The sequence below is a fragment of the Melanerpes formicivorus genome, unplaced genomic scaffold, assembly GCF_026170545.1.
Source record: "Melanerpes formicivorus ecotype bairdi unplaced genomic scaffold, bMelFor1.0.p_v2 SCAF_79, whole genome shotgun sequence".
Classification (NCBI taxonomy): Eukaryota; Metazoa; Chordata; class Aves; order Piciformes; family Picidae; genus Melanerpes; species Melanerpes formicivorus.
Genome location: NW_027142431.1, coordinates 2258854 through 2278761, shown reverse-complemented (window position 1 = coordinate 2278761; position 19908 = coordinate 2258854). Strand labels below are relative to the sequence as shown.

General features: G+C 52.8%; 2 protein-coding genes and 1 non-coding gene across 6 annotated transcripts in view; 2 read left to right on the top strand and 1 right to left on the bottom strand.

Moving 5' to 3' along the window:
* The first annotated feature begins 1368 nt into the window (after positions 1-1368).
* RPL30 (ribosomal protein L30) lies at positions 1369-6674 on the top strand. Its single transcript, XM_068164315.1, has 5 exons — positions 1369-1435; positions 1527-1577; positions 2483-2628; positions 4367-4497; positions 6564-6674. The coding sequence occupies exons 2-5, from the start codon at positions 1557-1559 to the stop codon at positions 6611-6613; spliced, it is 348 nt and encodes a 115-aa protein (XP_068020416.1). The 5' UTR covers positions 1369-1435; positions 1527-1556; the 3' UTR covers positions 6614-6674.
* LOC137454314 (small nucleolar RNA SNORA72) lies at positions 6297-6428 on the top strand. Its single transcript, XR_010990582.1, has one exon. It is a non-coding gene; the product is annotated as a small nucleolar RNA SNORA72 (small nucleolar RNA).
* Positions 6675-7800: 1126 nt separating the features above from the next.
* Positions 7801-19908, bottom strand: part of MATN2 (matrilin 2) — a 68062-nt gene continuing 55954 nt past the window's right edge. For 2 of the 4 annotated variants that reach the window (XM_068164311.1, XM_068164312.1), the window contains exons 19-26: positions 19385-19507; positions 18498-18620; positions 15873-16286; positions 14254-14406; positions 11931-12002; positions 11251-11355; positions 10364-10459; positions 7804-8448 (exon numbers count right to left, since the gene is read on the bottom strand). In XM_068164311.1, coding sequence (XP_068020412.1) covers positions 8396-8448; positions 10364-10459; positions 11251-11355; positions 11931-12002; positions 14254-14406; positions 15873-16286; positions 18498-18620; positions 19385-19507 — 1139 coding nt within the window. In that variant the 3' untranslated portion in view covers positions 7804-8395. Of the gene's footprint in view, positions 8449-10363; positions 10460-11250; positions 11356-11930; positions 12003-14253; positions 14407-15872; positions 16287-18497; positions 18621-19384; positions 19508-19908 lie in introns of all 4 variants that reach the window. The other 2 variants (XM_068164313.1, XM_068164314.1) reach the window with 2 other exon arrangements.

The window sequence follows — 19908 nt, the reverse complement described above, 5'->3', positions numbered from 1 at the left end:
TCCCCACATCCACCAGGCTAAGCAACCCCAGCTCCCTCAGCCTCTCCTCACAGGGCTGTGCTCCAGACCCCTCCCCAGCCTTGTTGCCCTTCTCTGGACACATTCAAGTGTCTCAATGTCCTTCTTACATTGAGGGGCCCAGAACTGGACACAGGACTCAAGGTGTGGCCTAACCAGTGCTGAGCACAGGGCACAATGACTTCCCTGCTCCTGCTGGCACACTATTCCTGATGCAGGCCAGGATGCCATTGGCCTTCTTGGCCAGCTGGGCACACTGCTGGCTCATGTTCAACTGCTGTCAACCAGCACCCCCAGGTCCCTTTCTGCCTGGCTGCTCTCAGCCACTCTGACCCCAGCCTGTAGCACTGCATGGGGTTGCTGTGGCCAAAGTGCAGCACCCAGCACTTGGACTTGTTGAAGGTCATCATGTTGGACTCTGCCTATCTGTCCATCTGGTCCATCTACCCTCTGGATGTGTGAGCTGTGCTAGATTCTATGGTCCTGCTCTGCAGGGGGGTTGGACTTGCTGATGTTGGAAGTTCCCTTCCAACCCCTAACATCCTATGATCCCATGGTTCCAATGGCCCAGCAATCTGAAGCAAAGAGCTGCATTTTTCTGCCTGACAAGGTGAGGTGGTTTGCTGCTTGCATGACCCCGTGAGAATCCAGATGAAGACATCTCCATTTGCATTTAATTGTGATGATTATCAGGGAGCACAGCCTGTTGCTTTGAATAGGCCTGGCAAGTGCCAAAGGGAGGGAGAATGGATGCAGGTGTTCACAGAATGTTGCTGTGTAATTGTGCAGAGCTGTTGGTTACACAAAACATGTAAGAGAGCCCAAGGTTGTAATTCTGCACATTTTTCATCCTATTGATGCAGTATGCTTTGGTCCTATTGGTAAAATAAAGATGTAGGCCTGGCTCTTCAAATCATCAGTCTTCTTTCGTGGGTGGAATCTTGTCTCTCGTGTTAGTGTGTGCCCTCTGGCAGCTGAAGGAGAGCTGAAGCTATACTGCCGGTTGTGAGGCTGCCGCCTGCCGCTGAGGGGGAGCGGTTGGGAGGCTGCTGCCTGCCGCTAGGGGGAGCTGTTGTGAGGCTGCCGCCTGCCGCTGGGGGGGAGCGGTTGTGAGGCTGTCGAGTGCCGCTGGGGGGAGCTGTTGTAAGGCTGTCGACTGCCGCTGGAGGGGGAGCGGTTGTGAGGCTGCCGCCTGCCGCTGGGGGGAGCTGTGGTGAGGCTGCCGCCTGCCGCTGGGAGGAGCTGTGGTGAGGCTGCCGCCTGCCGCTGGGGGTAGCGGCAGTGAGGCTGGCGGAAGCGGTTGGCGCAGGCGCGCTGGGGCGGGCGGCTCTCGCGAGAGCGGCGTGGCGCGAGGCGCGGTGCCCGCCGGGAGCTCGGCCCTTTCCTGCTGCCCGTCCATCTTGGCGCAGCGTCTCCGGTGAGTGGGGCTCGGCCGGGGCGGCGCGGGCGGGCCGGGGGAGCCGCTTGCCGGGTGCTAACGCCTCCCCGCGTTCCCCCTTGTGTTCCAGTTACCGCCCGAGCCCGCGCGAGGCAGCACCATGGTGGCCGCGAAGAAGACGGTGAGTGGGAGCGGGGCTCACGTGGCGGCGGCGCGGGCTCCGCCGGCGCGCGGCGCGGGGCGGTGAGGCACGGCGCGGGGCGCGGCGCGGGGCGGCGAGGCGCAGCGAGGGCCCCGGCTGGGGCTGGCAGCGGCCTGGGCCCAGACCCTTGTCGCGACCCTCAGCTCAGGGCCTGCCCTCCTCGCGCGGGCTGCCGGCCGTACCCTGCAGCTGCCTCCCGCCGGCGTTTCTGGCCTCGGGGTCCTTCCGTGCACTACCCTGAGCTGCTGGAGGGCCCCCCCGTGCTAGCTGGAGGAAGGGGGAGCCGGTGCCGAGATCCTAGTGCGTGCGGAGCTTCAAACTTGCCTTTCCTGCCATGTTCCTGTCTCTCTCTTTGAGCGGCTCTGGAAGGTAGGGGCGTCTGTCTCGATGGTGGTTTCCTTCCTTGCAAGCGCTTGTCAGGAGCACCGTGCTCTCCTGCCGGCCTGCCTCCTCCTGTTGCTTCTGATCACGTTTCTGCTAACCGCTTGAGAAATGCTCCAGACCTGGCCTAGGTCTGCAGCGCAGTGCTGTTTACTTGCCCTCAGCGAGCAGAGCTTTGGTAAAGGCTTGTCGAATGCACCTGGATTTTAACGGCTAGAGCAGACAGAAGCAGCAGTGCTTCAGGATGTACTGTCCCATTGTAAGATCCATGAGGAGCAGAGACGTTTGTGAGGTCGTGGAAACACCGTACTGGCAACCTCATCCCTTGCCCACAAGCATACTGCTGTGGAAGGCTGTTTTTCCTTCCTCCACGTTGCAGATCATGCAGAAATGAGTAAAAGTTTGCTGAGATTTGGAGCTCCTTGGCTTCTGTACTTTCTCCAGCAGTTTTGCAGACTGTAGGCTAACACAGCACTAATGCTTTCCTTTGTCTGTTCTTACAGAAAAAGTCCCTAGAGTCCATAAACTCCAGGCTGCAGCTGGTTATGAAAAGTGGTAAATATGTGCTAGGCTACAAACAGACTCTCAAAATGATCAGGCAGGGCAAAGCCAAGTTGGTCATCCTCGCCAACAACTGCCCTGCTTTGAGGTAAGCAGATGTGTGAAAGGCTCATTCTCATCAAGGCATTCTTTTTCTGTTTGTTTGGGGTACAAATACAGAGTGTACTTCATGTTTTGGGTGCAAAACCAGAGTTTACTTCATGTTTATTGCTGCCCTGACTTAAGAATGCAAAATGCTTTGCTGGCTGTTGGTGCTCTGAAGTTAAAGTGATGATCAGTTTGGTGTACAAGGATTTTAGGTCTGGATGTGTTCAAATGCTTCCCAGTGTTTGCTGTATCTTTCCAGTCCAAAGAGTTCACAGGATCCCAGGATGTTAGGGGTTGGAAGGGACCTCTGGAGATGTTCCAGTCCAACCCCACTGCCAGAGCAGGACCAGAGAATCCAGCACAGGTCACCCAGGAACACATCCAGGCAGGGATGGAAAGGATCCAGAGGAGACTCCACAACCTCTCTGGGCAGCCTGCTCCAGGGCTCTGGGACCCTAACAGTCAAGAAGTTCCTCCTCATGTTGAAGTGGAACTTCCTGTGCTGTAGTTTATATCCATTCCTCCTTATCCTATCCCAGGGCACAAGTGAGCAGAGACTGTCCCTGTTCCCTCCCTCTTGACCCCCACCCCTCAGCTATTGATAGACATTGATCAGATTCTCTCTCAGTCTTCTCTCCAGACTAAACAGCCCCAGGGCTCTCAGCCTCTCCTCCCCAGGCAGTGCTGCAGTCCCTTCAGCATCCTTGTAGCCCTCCCTTGGACTCTCTCCAGCAGATCTCTGTCCCTCTTGAACTGGGGAGCCCAGAGCTGGATGCAATATTCCAGGTGAGGTCTCAGCAGGGCAGAGTAGAGGGGGAGGAGAACCTCCCTGGCTCTGCTGGACACACTCCTCTGAATGCAGCCCAGGATCCCATTGGCCTTCTTGGCCCCCAGGGCACATTGCTGTCCCATGCAGAACTTGTTGTCCACCAGTTAGTTGAATTTCTGGGTTTTTTCTGTCCTCAAGACAGGGTCAAGCAACTAAATACAGAAAACCAAGATAAGCTGCTTGAGGAATGGCAGAGGGCTGTTTAAAGTAGGCAGCACGTTTGTAGAGATCCTGAAAGTGTTTGAGCAACAGTTTTGACAACTAGAGTCTCCTGGTGGGAATCATAACAGAAGGAAAACAGATGATGGAGAAGAAAAATGCCAAGTTCCCTTGGCAGCCAGCAGCAGCCAGTTTTGGGCTCCCCACTTTGAGAGACAGAGCTATGAGGCTGACTGGAGGGCTTGAACATCTCTGCTAGGAGGAATGACTGAGAGCCCTGGGGTTGTTTAGTCTTGAGAGAAGGCTGAGAGGGGATCTGATCAATGTCTAACAGTACCTGAAGGGTGGGTGTCAGGATGGAGGTGATGGTCTCTTCTCAGTGGTGCCCAGTGATAGGCCAAGGAGCCGTGGGTACAAGCTGGAACACAGGAGGTTCCATCTCAGCATGGAGACACTTCTTTCCAGTGAGGGTGGCAGAGCCCTGGAGCAGGCTGCCCAGAGAGGTTATGGAGTCTCCTTCTCTGGAGGCTTTCCAAACCCACCTGGATGTGTTCCTGTGTGACCTGCCCTGGGTGGTGCTGCTCTGGCAGAGGGGTTGGACTGGATGAGCTCTGGGTTCCCTCCCAGCCCCTGCCATTGGGTGATGCTCTGATGTTGTCAGGGAAGGTCTGAGTGATGGAGCCAGAGCTGCTCTTGCTGTGTACCAGCTGGTCAGGTCTGTCAGTGCTAACTGCCCTCTCCCTGGCCACAGGAAGTCAGAGATCGAGTACTACGCCATGCTGGCCAAGACTGGCGTCCACCACTACAGCGGCAACAACATCGAGCTGGGCACCGCCTGCGGCAAGTACTACAGGGTCTGCACGCTGGCCATCATCGACCCAGGTACGGCTCTGCCGCTCTGCTCCCCACACGGGGGCCTGCCCCTGCCTCCTCCATTCACCTCTGGGGAGCAGCACTGAGCACTGGCCTGCAGGGGTGATGACACGCTCTGCTGTCGCAGCATCATAGAATGGCCAAGGTTGGAAAGCACCTCAGGGATCTACTGCAACTGCCCTCCTGTGAGCAGGGACACCTCTCCGCTAGACTCGAGGCCTTGAACACCATGCACAACCTCCCAGAGCAACCCATTCCAGAGTCTCACCACCCTTGTACTGAAAGAACTTCCCTGTCCTTTTATGTCAAGTTTAATGTGAAGTTATAATTTCCTCTGACTAAGATCCTGTTCTTTCCTGAGTCTCAGGTTCTTAGGACTTGAAATTCCTGCTGCTTATGTTTGCATTTAGCTCCTCATACTGCCAAACCCTGTGGCCCTCTGTTGGTCTGTACTGATGCTTCAGTGGCTGAGAACCAACTTCATGAATGCCCCCTCCCTGGAGGTGTTGAAGGCCAGGCTGGATGAATCCTTGAGCAACCTGGTCTGGTGGAAGGTGTCCCTGCCTATGGCAGTGGGGTTGAAACTAGATGACCTTTAAGGTCTCTTCCAATCTAAACCATTGTATGAATCTGTTTCTGAACACATCAGGTAGAACATGAGCTTGTGCTACATGCTGTTTCACAGAAGCATTCAGGTTGGAAAAGACCCCTCAGGATCACAAAGTCCAACCATTAACCCTCCTCTACCATGGTCACCCCTAAACCATAGCCCCAGGCACCACGTCCAAACCACCTTTAAACACATCCAGGCTTGGGGACTCCACCACCTTCTTGGGCAGCTCATTCCATGCCTTGTTTGATTTGGCTTAATCTAAGGCAAAGGGTTGTGAATTGTCCTGGTACCCGGAATGATCCATACCAAAATAACCCACAGACAGCTGGATGCTGATCCAGGAGTGAAGACCAACTGCAGTTTGGTATCTGTGAGTCTGTGTGCAATTGACAAGAAGCTGAATATAAGCCAACAGTGTGCCCAGGTGGCCAAGACAGCCACAGGCATCCTGGCTGGGATCAGCAATGCTGTGTCCAGCAGCAGCAGGGAGCTGATTGTCCTCTTGTACTCAGCTCTGGGGAGGCCACACCTGGAGTCTTGTGTCCAGGTTTGGGCATCTCAATACAGGAGAGCTGTGGAGGTGCTGGAGCCAGGGCAGAGGAGGGCAAGGAAGCTGTGAAGGGCCTGGAGAAGAAATGTGATGAAGAGCAACTGAAGGAGCTGGGGATGGTTAGTGTGAAAGAGAGGAGGCTGAGGGGAGACCTCATTGCTGTCTACAACTCCCTGAAAGGACCTTGTGGAGAGGCTGCTGCTGGTCTCTTCTCACAGGAAATTGGTGACAGGACAAGAGGGAATGGCCTCAAGCTGCATCAGGGGAGGTTTGGACTGGACAGCAGGAAAAATATTTTCAGGGACAGAGTGGTCAGGCACTGGAATGAGCTGCCCAGGGAGGTAGTGGAGTCCCCAAGCCTGGATGTGTTTGAAGGTGGTTTGGATGTGGTGCTTGGGGCTCTGGTTTAGGGGTGACCCTTGCAGAGCAGGGCTAATGGTTGGACTTGGTGACCCTGAGGCTCTTTCCCAACCTGAGTGCTTCAGTGGTTCTGTGCTGTGGTAGCACAGATTTTCTCAAATTCCTGGCATGGTCTGCTGCTGAGGTGACTTTCCATCCTCTCTCCAGAATCTTCTCAGAGGAGAGTGACTCTGGTTGTGTTTGCTGCCCCAGAGGCAAAGCGCTGGCTGCTGTGTGCCAGGCGCCCTGCGAATAATTCTCGCTGTCCTGGCATCGGTGGCCAGGGGAGGCTAGACATTCGCTAGAGCAAAACTGCATTGTGTCCTCCAGGACTAGACTGCTGCTCTAGGACTGGCTTTGTGAATGCTAGTCACAGCTGCACAAGCATTGTGAAAAGGCTTTGTGTTGCTTTGAAGCTGATAACCTGTTTGTAGCATCAGTGTGGTGGGTTAATCATGGTTTTATTTTACTGAGCATTCTGAGAGTCCTCTTTTTCTTCTTCTTGTTTTCCAGGTGACTCTGACATCATCAGAAGCATGCCAGAGCAAACCAGTGAGAAGTAAATGCTGTAAAGGTGTTGTTTCTACAATAAAACTGGTTACAGATGTGTTTTAAGAAAACAAACCCCATTTGTATTATACCCTTGCTGGGTTTAGGGAAGAAACTCTATTGTTCTGTTGGCAGCAACTGCACAGGACAAAGCTTTGCCTATGTCTTTGAAAGGAATGGAGGTTGGTTACCACTGCTGTGTTGCCTGTTCTTTTGGCAGCAACTGCACAGGACAAAGCTTTGCCTGTCTTTGAAAGGGATGGAGGTTGGTTACCCCTGCTGTGTTGCCTGTTGGCAGTAATTGCACAAGACAAAGCTTTGCCTGCATCTCAAGAGGTAAGTGGAGGAAGGCTTGGTTGTGGCAAGTATGTTGCCCGTTCCCAACAGGCTACAGTTGCCTTAGTTGTTTGGTGTGGTGTGCTACTGCAAAGCTAAGGCATGCTGGGAGGTACAGCAGCAAATTTGGGCTGTTGGTGGGAGATCCCAAAGGGTTTACTTGCATTTAAGAATCAGACTGTTTTACCGAGTTAATCACAAAGCACCTAAGGCACATTATCCATCTACTTTGTCTTGCAAGAGAATATGGCCCTGCTTTGGCAGGGGGGTTGGACTTGATGATCTCTGGAGGTCTCTTCCAACCCCTAACACTCTTGTCATTCTGTGGGTCTGTCACATGGCAGAGGATAGCTGCCAGCATGATGTATGACAGCCTGGGTTGCATCCAAAGCAGCATTGCCAGCAGATCCAGAGAGGTGATTCTGCCACTTTGCTCTGGTGAGACCTCACCTGCAGTACTGTGTGCAGTTGTGGAGCCCTCAATATAGGAAGGACATGGAGCTGATGGAGCAGCTCCAGAGAAGGGACATGAAAATGACCAGGGGGCTGGAGCACCTCTGCTGTGAGTACAGGCTGAGGGAACTGGGGGTGTTCAGCCTGGAGGAGAGAAGGCTTCAGGGGGGACCTTAGAGCTGCCTTCCAGTACCTGAAAGGATCCTCCAGGAAGGCTGCAGAGGGACTTTTCCTGAGGGTGTCTAGAGACAGGACAAGGGGGAATGGTTTGAAGCTGAGGGAGAGCAGGGTTAGACTGGAGCTGAGGAAGAAGTTCTTCAGTGTGAGGGTGGTGAGACTCTGGCATAGGCTGCCCAGGGAGGCTGTGGCTGCCTCTTTCCTGGGGATGTATAAGGCCAGGCTGCATCCAGGCCTTGAGCAGCTGAGTCTAGTTGAGAGGTGTCCCTGCCCATGGTGGGGAGGTTGGAGCAGATGCACTCTGAGGTGCCTTCCAACCTGAGCCGCTCTGAAGTGAAACCACACTGCTGTGAGTGCTGTCCCACTTGTTCTGTTTTCTAGGTGTAGATCCAGAACCTCACAGAGGGTGCTTAAAACAGACCAGCAGAGCCTAGTGGAGGTAGAGGAGGGAAATGCAGGAAACCAAGCCAGATAAATTCATCCCCTGAAAGTACTTCAAAAGAGGGAGGTTTCACTTCACAAAAATAACAGCATTTTATTGTTTTGCATAGCTTCTTTCAGGTCTTTAGTTCTGCTGAGTTAGACTTGGATTTTATTTTGCTGTTGCTAGGTACTGAATTGTTTATATCATATAAAAAAATGGCAACATTTCTTCTCTGCAATCAATGCAAGAACCCAGGGTACAGGTGCACGGATCCAAACCAAAAACCCTCTCAGCTTCAGCCACCACGAGCTGGTGTTTGTTTGTTTCACTTGGAGCCAGTTTAAGAAAACAGCTCTGACCATTTTGTATGTATAAATAAAAGAGTGCAGGATGCCCTTTGGTTTGGTCAGGATTTTAGCCTGTTCTCCAGCTCTTCCATCCTCTTGGTCATCTCTTCCAGTAGGCAGAGGTTAAGGAAAGAGCTACTGATGGGATGCATGAACAGAAGAAGAGGGGCTGCTGGCTGTGGTGCAGTGCTGCTCTTTCTCTTGGTTCCCCTCTTTGCCAGCAGTTTATGATGTGCTACTCCCTTGTCCAGCTGAGCTGAGCTCCCTCTCTGAAGCTCTAGTCATTAACAGACTCCTGGACAAGGGAGCTCAGGGTGCTGCTTCTGAGACCTGCCACTTCTGCTCTGTCCTAAAGGGAAGCTAAACAGCTGGGAGATCACAGAATCATACAATCAACAAGGTTGGAAAAGACCTCAAAGATCATCAAGTCCAACCTGTCAGCCAAGATCTCATGACTACTAAACCATGGCACCAAGTGCCACATCCAATCCCCTCTTGAACACCTCCAGGGATGGGCACTCCACCACCTCCCTGGGCAGCACATTCCAATGGCTAACAACTCTCTCTGGGAAGAACTTTCTCCTCACCTCCAGCCTAAACTAAGTGTTGCAGGTTAGACTTGATGATCTCAAGGGTCTTTTCCAACCTGGTTAATTCTCTATTCTGGAAGTTGTGTCAAGCCTACTGAGGCTGCTGTGCTGACAGTTGCCTTGCAAAGACTGGCCTGGCAGGAGAGGTGCCAGCCTGCACTTGGCATCTACTGGCTGCAGGAGGCAGAACACAGCAGCTGCTTCCCTCCTGCACTGCGTGGTGGAGCACCAGATGCAGCCAGTTGTTTCAAACAATACTGCAAATGAGTTCAGAGGGCTGATGAATTTTGCATCAACAGAAGGCAGTTAAAGATTATCTGTGTCAACACCCTCTGAAGAAACAACCCAGAGAGTCTGACTCTTGGATTTGACCAGTCATGCCTGTGCTGCCCCTGAAAGGGTTTGCTGTTAGTGGTTATTCAAAGATCCTTCTTACTATGTTCCTGTCTAGAGGGACCTGGACAGGCTGCAGAGCTGGGCCCAAGACAACCTCATCAAGTTCAACAAGACCAAAGGCAAGCTCCTGCAGCTGGGTCGGGGCAATCCCAAGCACTGCTAGAGGCTGGGCAGGGACTGGCTTGAGAGCAGCCCTGAACAAAAGGCCTTGGGGGTGCTGGTGGAGGAGAAGCTCAACAGGAGCCAGCAGTGAGCGTGCAGCCCAGAAAGCCAAGCAGAGCCTGGGCTGCAGCAAGAGAAGTGTGGCCAGCAGGGCCAGGGAGGGGATTCTCCCCCTCTGCTCCACTCTGCTGAGACCACACCTGGAGCACTCTGTCCAGTTCTGGAGCCCCTGGTACAGGAAGGATCTGGAGGTGCTGGAAGGTGTCCAGAGCCTTGAGGCCATGAGGATGAGCAGAGGGCTGGAACTGCTCTGCTCTGGAGACAGACTGAGGGAGTTGGGGTTGTTCAGTCTGGAGAAGAGAGAGAAGGCTCTGAGGAGACCTTGTGGTCTTCCAGTATCTGAAGGGGGCTACAAGAAAGCTGGGGAGGGACTTTTGAGGGTGTCAGGGAGTGATAGGACTGGGGGGAATGGAGCAAAAGTAGAAATGGGTAGATTGAGCTTGGATGTTAGGAAGAAGTTGTTCCCTATGAGGGTGGTGAGAGACTGGCACAGGTTGCCCAGGGAGGTGGTGGAAGCTTCCTGCCTAGAGGTGTTTGCAGCCAGGCTGGCTGTGGCTGTGAGCAAGCTGCTGTAGTGTGAGGTGTCCCTGCCCATGGCAGGGGGGTTGGAAGTGGCTGAGCCTTGAGGTCCCTCCCAACCCTGACAACTCTAGGAAAGAGGCAGATTTCAAGCCTTGCTTTTTGGCAGAGTAACTACTCCAGAGGGATTCCTGAGCTTTTCCCTGCAGCAGATTGATTTGGGCTCAGGAGGCTGCTCAGATGGCGGTGTCCTCATTCCTGTTGCAGCTGCCCCCTCGCCTCTCACACGTGAAAGGATATAGCGCTGGGTGAGTTTCTTGACCTCACTGGTTGCATAGTTCTGGAAGGTCACAAGGTTTTCACATTTGCACTGCTCTTTATCTTTTGAGGCTTTTGCTGGGAAGAAAAAAAGAGCCACCAAACAACAAACCAATCAAACAGTGAAGCATTGGCTAAATGCAGAACAAACCAAATGGGATGGGGCAGGACCTGGTACTTGGGTTGTGGTCAGACTGGATGACCTTAAAGGTCTTTTCCAGCCTTAGGGATTCTGTGACTCTCTGGCAAGGACTTGGAAATGCAGGGCAGGTTTAACACAGCTTCCTCTACCCAGCACATGCCAACATCCAAAGGAAGCTGGAGCATAGTGAACATAAGGAGAAACCTTTCTACTATGAGGGTGGCAACACCCCTGTGAAGAGAGGCTGAGAGCCCTGGGGCTGTTCAGTCTGGAGAAGAGAAGGCTGAGAGGGGATCTGATCAATGTCTATCAATATGTGAGGGCTGGGTGTCAAGTGGAGGGGGCCAAGCTCTTTTGGGTGGTGCACAGCAATAAGCCAAGGACCAATGGATACAAACTTGAACAGAGAAGGTTTCAGCTCAACATGAGGAGAAACTTCTTTGCAGTGAGGGTGGCAGAGCCCATGGGCAGGCTGCCCAGAGAGGTTGTGGAGTCTCCTGCTCTGGACACATTCAAACCCCACCTGAGTTTGTTCCTGTGTGACTTGGCCAGGATAATCCTGCTCTGGCAGGGGCAGGGGGTTGGACTGGATGAGGTGCCTTGCAACCCCTAAGATTCTGTGAATGCTCTGGGGCTGTTTTTGTCACCAGAGGAAAGGGTCCCTAAGGCAGGGCTGTGCATTCAAGAGAGCAGGCTGGGTGGTTCTAGACAAAGGTAAGCTGATTACCTGTGGTGGAGTGAGTGTGACCAGCCTCAAAAAGGTACTTGTGGTGTACTGCAAGGTTGGGACAGGCAATGACATCTGTGATGGCTATGGTGGCTGAGTCAGGTCCTGCAGGAAACCCCCCAAAAGTCTAAAAATCAAACCCACTGCATTTAATCACAGAGCTGTTATCTGTGGTTTGCTTTCCAGTCACATGCACTGAGTTCTTCTTAGTTAGAATCTCACTGCTTGCAGTGAGGATCTGTGCTGGAGAGGAGCAGGGGGATGCAAGGATGTGAGGGAAGCTGAGCTGTTAGGCTGCATTTGCTGGACACATGATTGAAGCTGTGGGTTGCGGAACTGGAAGGGAGGTGGTGAAAAGTTCCTGTGAGGAAGAAACAGAAGTGACTGAAAGCTGAAGATGCTTTAAAACCCCCAGCAGAGAGTGGTGCAATGCAAGCTCCCCATCAAGGGATTGGTTTGGATGATGTAAGGAGCAGCAGCCATGCACTTGTTAGAGCGAGACACACGTGGTGGTTTTGTACAAAGCAGATCTGAACTGCAAAAGGAAGGTGGCTTGGAGGGGGGTGGGAAGGGGAATGGGGGGAGCAGGTCACTCACAGGTGAATTGTTAGGCTTCTCTACAGAAGGCAGCACAAAGGAGCAACGGGGAGGCAGCAAGACACTGAGTTAAAACAGCCCACCTGAAGGCTGTGGAGCAGTCTTAGGAAGCCTCCCAGATGATGGATCCTGCTGCTGAGGTGACTCTTTCAAGGCTGGTGTAGAAAGAAATGGCCAAAGGAAATGAGATTGCAAAAGCAGCAATAGAACTGTTCCCATTGCCTGGAAACAGAGCTGGTTCTTGCCACTGGCTTGGTGTGTTTGTCCCTGTCAGCTGGACAGGCTGAGAGCTGGGTGCAGGCAAACCTCATGAAGTTCAAGAAGGACAAGCGCAGGGTCCTGCACCTGGGGAGGAGTAACAGCAGGCACCAGGACAGCTTAGGAGCTGTCCTGCTGGAGAGCAGCTCCAAGGAGAAAGGCCTTGGAGTGCTGGTGGGCAGCAAGTTCTGCATGGGACAGCAATGTGCCCTTGGGGCCAAGAGAGCCAATGGCATCCTGGGGTGCAGCAAGCAAAGTGTGGCCAGCAGGTCCCTTCCATCCCCTAATATTCTGTGATTCTGTGTCTATTTGCAGCCAGGAGAACCACCTGCAGCTTGGAAGGAGAACAGAATGTTCTGTCATCTGACCAGGGCTGGGGTCTGGTGACACAAAGAGTTATGTGGCCATGTCATGAGAGGCTCCCATAAGGCTCAGAGCAGGGGTGAAGAGGCAATCATGATGAGTGTGCAGTAGGCAGGACATGGCTGTAGCCTCCTCACTGCTTCCAGTGGGGTGAGAAATGAAGCAAGGCAATGAAGGGCAACCTTCTGCCTGAATTTCTGTGAGGCAGCAAAGGAGAGAGCTACCTCTTTCTTTTCAACAGTAGTAATTAAGAATTACTAATAACCAGCAGCTCTTGTCCAAAGCTGCTGCTCTCTTGCAGAATAAAAGGGAAAAGGAGATTAGGAGGGCTTCTGCTTTACTTGGGAACATGCAGCCCCTCCACAGCTGGGAGCAGGGATGAGACAGGCCTTGTCAGTGGAACCCATGAAGTTCAGAGGGTTTCCCAGCCCCTGACAGGCTGCAGCCTCAGAAGTCCTCAGCTAAAGATGCAGGCTGGAGTAAAAGTGAAACTAGTGCTCTTGCAAAGGAGGGGGAAAAAACAGGCTGTAAACCAAAACAAAAGGGAAGGGAAACCAAACCTATCAACCAAAACAAACCCCACAACGTGTTTCAGCTTGGAGGCAAAACTTCTGGTGGAGTGAGTTGATGAGCAATAGGTAGGCCTGGAGTATCCAGAAAAACAAGGCTGGGGCAGTCATCAGTTGCCAGGCATGAGGCAGTTCCTGTTGGTGAGAGGACAGCAGCAGGGAGGCTCTGCCCAGCTACTAGACCTGCAGCCCAGAGCCTGCCACCAAGGGGCAGGATTGCCTTAGTTTTTATATCAGTCCTGAAGTTAAAAAGCCCAAGTTTTCCAGCTGGTGGCTGCTAAACAGCAGCGTGGGTGCCTGAAGGAGGCTGCATTTCCACCAGCGAGCTCTGGGGTTTGCTAACCAGTGAGGAACCTGACAGCAGCACTTCCAGCCTTGGCAGGGCTAGGGAGGTTCTTCTCCCCCTCTGCTCTGCCCTGCTGAGGCCACACCTGCAATCCTGTGTCCAGTTTTGGGCTCCCCAGTTAAAGAGAGACAGAGACCTGCTGGAGAGAGTCCAAGGGAGAGCCACAAGGATGCTTAGGGGACTTGAGCATCTCCCCTGTGAAGAGAGACTGAGAGCCCTGGGGCTGTTTAGTCTGGAGAAGAGAAGGCTGAGAGGGGATCTGATCAATGTCCATCAATGTGTGAGGGGTGGCTGTCAAGTGGAGGGGGCCAAGCTCTTTTGGGTAGTGCACAGGAATAAGCCAAGGACCAATGGATACAAACTTGAACAGAGAAGGTTTCAGCTCAACATGAGGAGAAACTTCTTTGCAGTGAGGGTGGCAGAGCCCTGGAGCAGGCTGCCCAGAGAGGTTGTGGAGTCTCCTTCTCTGGAGCCTTTCCAACCCCACCTGAAGGCATTCCTGTGCAGACTACCCTGGGTGGTGCTGCTCTGGCAGGGATATTGGACTGGCTGACCTCTGGAGGTCCCTTCCAACCCCTAATATTCTATGATTCTAAGCTTAAAACCTGTGTATGTGTGAGTGGAGAGGCCTTAAGCAACCTGGGCTAGTGGAAGGTGGCCCTGCCAAGGGCAGGGGGGGTTGGAACTAGATGACCTTTAAGGTCCCTTCCAACCCAAACTTCTATGACTATGACATGCTGTCCTGTCTGTCTAAACAGCTCTTGTCCAAGCTCACATTCCCTTAGTTGTTCTTTCAGGCCTGCAAACAAACAAATGAAATCTATGAGCATTTATTCCTCTTCCCTCTCAACAAAAGGGGAATATTGTTACCTTCACAGATCTGGGCTCTGAGCTCTTCACTTATGTCCTCCAAAGCTGTGAAATCCTCAGCATAGAAGAGATGTTTGTATGAAGGCTCTGATGCAATTTCCAGCAGCTCTTCCTCAATGGCTTTCCCTATTCCAATGGCATAGATAATGATACCTGGGTGCAAAAGAAGGTGCACATGAGGATGACAGCAGCAGTCCTGAATCCTTGTTTGCTGACAGGAAAAAAGGAACATTGTCAGAGAATCAGAATCAGTAAGGTTGGAAAAGACCTCAGAGATCATCAAGTCCAACCTATCACCCAACACCTCCTGACTAACTAAACCATGGCTCCAAGTGCCACATCCAATCCCCTCTTTAACACCTGCAGAGACAGGGACTCCACCTCCTCCCTGGGCAGCACATTCCAATGGCCAATCTCTCTTGCTATGAAGAACTTTCTCCTCACCTCCAGCCTAAACCTCCCCTGGCACAGCTTGAGACTGTGTCCTCTTGTTCTGGTGCTGGTTGCCTGGGAGAAGAGACCAACCCCCACCTGGCTACAACCTCCCTTCAGGGAGCTGGAGAGAGCAAGAAGGTCTCCCCTGAGCCTCCTCTTCTGCTGGCTAAGCAGCCCCAGCTCCCTCAGCCTCTCCTCACAGGGCTGTGCTCCAGACCCCTCCCCAGCTTTGTTGCCCTCCTCCAGACACCTTCAAGTGTCTCAATGTCCTTCTTAAATTGAGGAGCCCAGAACTGGACAACATAACTCATTCTAGAGAGTGAGGATGGGTGAGCATGAGGAATGTCTCTGCTGGGGAACTTCAAAGCTGAACAGTTCAGCCCCTTAATAGACTGAAGTTAGAGAGAGTCATAGAATGTGTTGGAAGGGACCTCCATAGTTCTTGTAGTCCAACCACCCTGCAGTCAGCAGGGACATCCTCCAATAGAGCAGGCTGCTCAAAGCCTGTCAGGCCTTACTGTAAATATCTCCAGGGATGGGGCCTCAACCACCTCCCTGGGCAACCTGTTGTGGTGTTCCACCACCCTCATTGTGCAGAACTTGTTCCTAACATCCAATCTAAATCTGCTCTGCTCTAGTTTGAAGCCATTGCCCCTCATCCTATCTCTGCAGGGCTTTGCAAACAGTCTCTCTGCACCCTTCTTGTAGCCCCCTTCAGGTAGTGGCAGACTGCTATTAGATGTCCTTAGAACCTTCTCTTCTCCAGGCTGAACACCCCCAGCTCCCTCAGCCTGTCCTCATAGCAGAGCTGCTCCAACCCCCTGATTGTTTTTGTGGCCTCCTCTCCATCAGGTCCATGTCCTTCCTGTGTTGAGGGCTCCAAAGATGGACACAGGCTGTTCAGAAGGGCCTGTGCGGATAGGATGAAGGGCAGTGGTTTGAAAGTGGAGCAGGGGAGATTTAGGTTTGCCATCAGGAGGAAGTTCTGCACAGTGAGAGTGGGGAAACACTGGAACAGGCTGCCCAGGGATGTGGTTGAGGCCCTGTCCCTGGAGACATTCAAGCTCAGGCTGGCTGTGGCCCTCTGCAGCCTGCTGTAGTTGGAGGTTTCCCTGCTGCTGCCCTTGGAGGGTCCCTTCCCGGCCAGAGCAATGTGTGCAGCTGTGTAAGCACATCTCACTCACCGCTTCGCTTGGCTCTGGTCGCCCACTCCGAGACTTCATCCTGGGCTCGTCCGTCTGTGAACACGATGGAGATGCGAGGCACACGAGCTGAAAGTGGTCTGGCTCCTTCTGCTTCTGTGAAACTCCTCTCAAACATCTGCCTGAGGGCCAGCCCTGTCATGGAGCCTCTCCCCATGTACTTCATTTGTGCCACGGCTTTCTTCATGTCCTTGGCTGAGCCGAACTGCCGCAGGGAGAACTCTGTGCGCACCTCCGTGGAGTACTGCAGCAGCCCGACCCGAGCGGCTTTGGGGGAAATCTCAAGGGAATCCAAGATGCTTGTGACAAACTGTTTGACAGTCTCAAAGTTGTCCTCCCCCAGGCTTTTTGAGCCATCAATGACAAACACCAGGTCAATGGGGCCTTCAGTGCACCCTGTGGGACAAGCAGCAGAACCTTCATAGCGTCAGAAAGCTGCACAGCCCCCAGAAAGGCAGCTGGGAGACTGCACCCACTCACAGCTCAGAGAACCAGAGAAGTGTCTGGGTTGGATGGGATCTCCAATGGTCATCCAGTCCAACCCCCTCTACAGTCAGCAGGGACACCCTCAACTAGATCAGGTTGCCCAGAACCCTGTTGAGCCTCACCTTGAATATCTCCAGGGATGGGACCCCAACCACCACCCTGGGCAAGCTGTTCCAGTGTTCCAGCACCCTCATAGTGAAGAACTTGCTCCTAACATCCAATCTAAATCTGCTCTGCTCTAGTTTGAAGCCATTGCCCCTTGTCCTGTCCCTGCAGGCCTTTGCAAACAGTCTCTCTCCATCCTTCTTGTAGCCTCCTTCAGGTACTAGCAGGCTGCTATTAGGTCTCCCTGGAGCCTTCTCTTCTGCTGGCTGAACACCCCCAGCTCCCTCAACCTGTCCTCATAGCAGAGCTGCTCCAGCCCCCCATGCTTCAAGCCCCATGCTGACTTCCCTTCTAATTTGTCTGTCTCCCCAATGGAGCACTTCAATACAAGGACTTCTGCTGAGTACCATGGAGAACACATTTGACATTTTCTGGGCACAGCAGGTTTTTCAAAGCAGTAGCCCAGCAGAAGTTCAGCCTGTCCTTGTAGCAGAGGTGCTCCAACCCCCTGATCATCCAGAGGTGATCATCCTGGCCCATCTGACTTTGCCAGTGTGTCTGAAGGGGTTGTGTACAGCCTACATCCAAACCAGCCTATGATTCAATGTACTAAGGTGATGGAAATGCAATGAATATGAGAACTATGTCAAGATCACTTCATAAAGACAGGGAAGCAGTTCATGGGGCATGGTTTTAGTTAGGACTGAGATCAGCCATGAGCATGTTACCATCCTTTTGTGAGTAAGTCTCCCCAAGGCATCTGTTTCTGCAGAATGAATGTTTTTAGTCAGTTCCAGCAGAAGAGTTTCTCCTCTGAGTGTTCAAGGGTGATGTGATAAATGCACATCATGCTCTAAGCAGGACAGGTTGGAAGGGAAGCAAATGGAATGAATGGTATTTGAAAATGGGGTATAGAGGTTGAGAGGTTCTCCTTCCCCTCTACTCTGCCCTGCTGAGGACACATCTGGAATATTGTGTCCAGTTCTGGGCTCCTCAGGTCGGGAAGGACCTCAGGGAAATGCCTGAGAGAGTCCAGCACAGAGCCACAAAGCTGCTGCAGGCGGTGGAACATCTCCCTGTGAGGCCAGGCTGAGGGAGCTGGGGCTTGGAGCAGAGGAGCCTGAGGGTGACCTCATGGCTGGTGATAAAGATGTGCAAGGCAGTGTGGGGAGGATGGAGCCAGGCTCTGCTCAGGGATGTCCAAGGACAGCACAAGGGGCACTGGGGGCAAGCTGGAGCAGAGGAGGTGCCACAGGAACAGAAGGGAAAACATTTTCCCTGTGAGGGTGGCAGAGCCCTGGAGCAGGCTGCCCAGAGAGGTTGTGGAGTCTCCTGCTCTGGAGACTTTCCAAACCCACCTGGATGTGTTCCTGTGTGACCTGCCCTGGGTGATGCTGCTCTGGCAGGGGGCTTAGACTGGGTGATCTTTTGAGGTCCTTTCCAACCCCTAACCTTTTGTGATTCCATGAAGAGCTCCAAAGTACATGACTCTGAGTGAAGTGCATGTTCCTTGATGATAAGGTTTCATTTTGACTGTATGCCTGAGGTTTGGAAAGAATTGTTGGTGTGCTTGATGCTGCAGCAAACAACTCTTCCAGCCTGTCAGGTTTTTGCTCACAGGAGCATCAAATGATTTGTTCAAGGCATTTCCCATCACACTCACCTATGCTTTGGGCTTTTCAAGTATCAAATCAGTTTTGAAGTGAGGCACTTTTTGTAGTGAGGTCATCTTAGAACTCAAAGAACCACAGAATGGCTCAGGTTGGAAGGGAGCTCAGTGATCATCTCCTCCAACCTCCCCACCGTGGGCAGGGACACCTCTCAACTAGTTTCAGCTGCCCAAGCCCTCAGCCAACCTGGCCTTGAATACCCCCAAGGAGGAGACAGCCACAGCCTCCCTGGGCAGCCTATTCCAGAGTTTCACTCACCTCACACTGAAGAACTTCTTCCTCAGCTCCAGTCTGACCCTGCTCTCCCTCAGCTTCAAACCATTCCTCCTAGGTAAAATGTACTTACTTCTGCATGTTTTCTGATCCTCTTTTAGGACATATCCCTCCTGGCACTTGCAGATGTAGGAATCATCATTATTGACACAGGTATGCTCACAGCCATGGGCAACTGATTTGCAGACATCTTCAGCTAGGAAAAAAATGGAAATATTGCTGTGGATTTTGTTGAACATATTTACAGCTTAGGGAAGGGACTTCTGACAAGGGTCTGTAGCGATAGTATCATAGTATCAGTCAGGGTTGGAAGGGACCACAAGGATCATCTAGTTCCAACCCCCCTGCCATGGGCAGGGACACCCCACACTAGATCAGCCTGGCCACAGCCTCATCCAGCCTGGCCTTAAACACCTCCAGGGACGGGGCCTCGACCACCTCCCTGGACAACCCATTCCAGGGCTTCACCACTCTCATGGGGAAGAACTTCCTCCTCACCTCCAGCCTGAATCTCCCCACCTCCAGCTTCATTCCATTCCCCCTAGTCCTATCACTACCTGAGATCCTGAGAAGTCCTTCCCCAGCCTTCCTGTAGGCCCCCTTCAGATACTGGAAGATAGGATGAGAGGGAATGCATTGAAGCCTGAGGAGGGCAGATTGAGACTGGAGATGAAGAAATCCTTTCCAGTGAGGGTGGTGAGACACTGGCACAGGTTGCCCAGGGAGGTGATGGATGCCCCCTCCCTGGAGGTGTTCAAGGCTGAGTTGGATGAGTCCCTGCCCAGGGCAGGGGGTTTGGAGTGAATGATCTGTGAGGTCCCTTCCCACCTGAGCCATTCTGTGAATCTCTGGAAATTCAGCCTCCAAAGGTGACAGCTGAGGAGTGCATGACCTTGGCTCACTCGTCCAGCAGGGCCAGAGGAGCGTGGCTGACACCCACCCACCCCCCCACCGCCTCACCTCGGCAGCTCTTGCCATCCTGTCTCAGCACAAAGCCAGCGGGGCACTGGCAGCTGTACCAGTTGCCATCACTGATGCACAGATGCTCACAGCCATGGGCAATGGATTTACACAGGTCTTTACCTGGGAATTGGGAAAAGAGTTTCCTTATTAGAGCAATTCTGGCCTGGCAAAGCTTGGAGCGGAATGAAGGCTGTGATTTCCTTCATGAGAGAGCACAGCCCCATCAAAGTTCCTCCCACTCACTCCAGCACCTTCTGCCTCACCTCAGCATAAGTCCCCTGTGACACTGACATGTGTGGGAATCAGCAGGTGGAACACAGAGCTGTTCACAGCCCTGGCTGAGTGTTTTGTAGGTATTTGTTTTCCCTTGGAATAGCAAAAATTGCCTGTAGCCTGGTGAGCTGGGTAAAGAACTGCCACTCCGTGCAAAATGATGGCAGTAATACCCCCTGAAGGAGCTCACCCTCAGGGGGGTGGTTCTATAATGGAGACACAAATAACACCATTGGAGAGAGGGACCT

Bases quoted from the DNA above. Each gene is read 5' to 3' on its own strand.
- RPL30 (XM_068164315.1), top strand. From the start codon at position 1,557: ATGGTGGCCGCGAAGAAGACG. The intron at 1,578-2,482 runs GTGAGTGGGAGC...CTGTTCTTACAG, and splicing joins TGGTGGCCGCGAAGAAGACG to AAAAAGTCCCTAGAGTCCAT. The intron at 4,498-6,563 runs GTACGGCTCTGC...CTTGTTTTCCAG, and splicing joins GCTGGCCATCATCGACCCAG to GTGACTCTGACATCATCAGA.